This window comes from Mesitornis unicolor, unplaced genomic scaffold (assembly GCF_000695765.1).
Source record: "Mesitornis unicolor isolate BGI_N332 unplaced genomic scaffold, ASM69576v1 scaffold40437, whole genome shotgun sequence".
Taxonomy (NCBI): domain Eukaryota; kingdom Metazoa; phylum Chordata; class Aves; order Mesitornithiformes; family Mesitornithidae; genus Mesitornis; species Mesitornis unicolor.
In genome coordinates this window covers 1-1475 of record NW_010196495.1, presented here as the reverse complement: position 1 = coordinate 1475, position 1475 = coordinate 1, and the positions used below count along the sequence as shown (strand labels likewise).

The window sequence follows — 1475 nt, the reverse complement described above, 5'->3', positions numbered from 1 at the left end:
CTATACGTTGGATTTGGGGGCAGAATTGAGGGGGATTTCTCGGAGTTCTATCCTCATGCAAAGGTACTCCCCGATCGCAGCCATCAGCGCGGTGCACACGATGTGCACCAGCCACCACGTCAGGGTCGAGGGAAAGCGTGAGTTGTAAATCCAGCAGCCCAGGAGGTGGAAGAAGTGAACTGTGACAGTGAAATCCAGGCACTGCTTTCCTCGGCGGATGAAGTACAGCAAGCCCAGAGCACTGTAAAATAAAGACAAGGATTAATGAACAAGCTGTGCTGTGCCTATGGAAATGGGATAAAGCAAGAACTATGAGGAGTTGTTGGTGCTAATTATTTAGCTGCTTTAAAACTTAAGTGTGTTAAGGATAAGGTGTTTCTGATCTTGCTCACAGCTGCTGCAGCAAGATTTAAATGCTTACAGCTTTTTAATCATTTGACAGTAGGGAAATGAGCTTTCAGTTTAAAAATTCCTGCCTGGTGCTCTGCACAATCTCTCCCAGTAATCTTTGCCCAGGGGCAAAACACATTCTTGTTTACAGATCAGTGTTTGCTGAGATTCATTAATTCTAACTTACAAGAAAATCTTTTACAGAGGCAAATCTCATTCCCAGCTGGGAAACAGGCAGTGAAGCAAAATGACTTATCCAGGATCTAGCAAATCAGCAGCTCCCATCTGCCCTCAGCAGACATGTTCAAGTAGGCACAGGGCTTTCAGGAGATGTTTTGATAGAGGCAGGAGGTCATGCTGAATTCTCTTAAAGTTTAGTATTAAGAAAGAACAAGACACAGATGCTCTAGGTAGGTGCCAACTTACCAGGTGAGCGCATTGAGGATGAAAGCCATCATGGAGAGCCTCCCCGGTGGGGTTGAGAAGCCTAAAATCTACATGGGACTATTAGTAGGAAACCGCAGCACAAATCACAGCCCATAGCACATCACCTCCTCCTGTGGCCCAGCTGCATCAGTACATTCCTGTGCTGCCTGTGAGTCGTACATGGAGCCTGAGCAGTTAGGGCAGTCCTCCCAAGAGGTCTCTCTACCTGGGGTTGCCTACAGAAAAGGGACAGGGGTCTTTCTATACTGAGGGGCACCACCTAAAGAGAGCGTGTGTCTCCATACTGGGGTTACCTATGGGGAAGGGTGGTTGTCTTTATACTGAGGGTACCTATACAGAGTGTCTGTCTCTATACTGGGGGTACCACCTATATAGCGAGGTGTAGCCTCTAACCCGGGGGTACCACCTATTCAAAGAGAGGGGTGTGCCTCCATACTGGGGGCACCTACACAGACAGCAGGTCTGTCTTTACGTTGGGGGGCAGCGACATGGGGCATGGCGGGGCTGCCTCTACACAGGGGTACTACCTCTGGCGAGGGGCTGTCTAACACCAAGAAATGCCTACACGGGGAGCGAGGTCTGTATCCCCAAGGGAGCCCCCAAGCAAAGCCTTCCCCACCCCAGGGGCCAGTGCCCAC

The 1475-nt window shown here is 49.8% G+C and overlaps 1 protein-coding gene across 1 annotated transcript; it reads right to left on the bottom strand.

The window, feature by feature from the left end:
- SYS1 (Sys1 golgi trafficking protein) lies at positions 1–1327 on the bottom strand. The gene is made up of 3 exons (XM_010188503.1): positions 1310–1327; positions 817–884; positions 1–241 (listed from the first exon to the last, which is right to left on the bottom strand). The coding sequence occupies exons 1-3, from the start codon at positions 1325–1327 to the stop codon at positions 1–3; spliced, it is 327 nt and encodes a 108-aa protein (XP_010186805.1).
- Between the last annotated feature and the right edge of the window lie 148 nt (positions 1328–1475).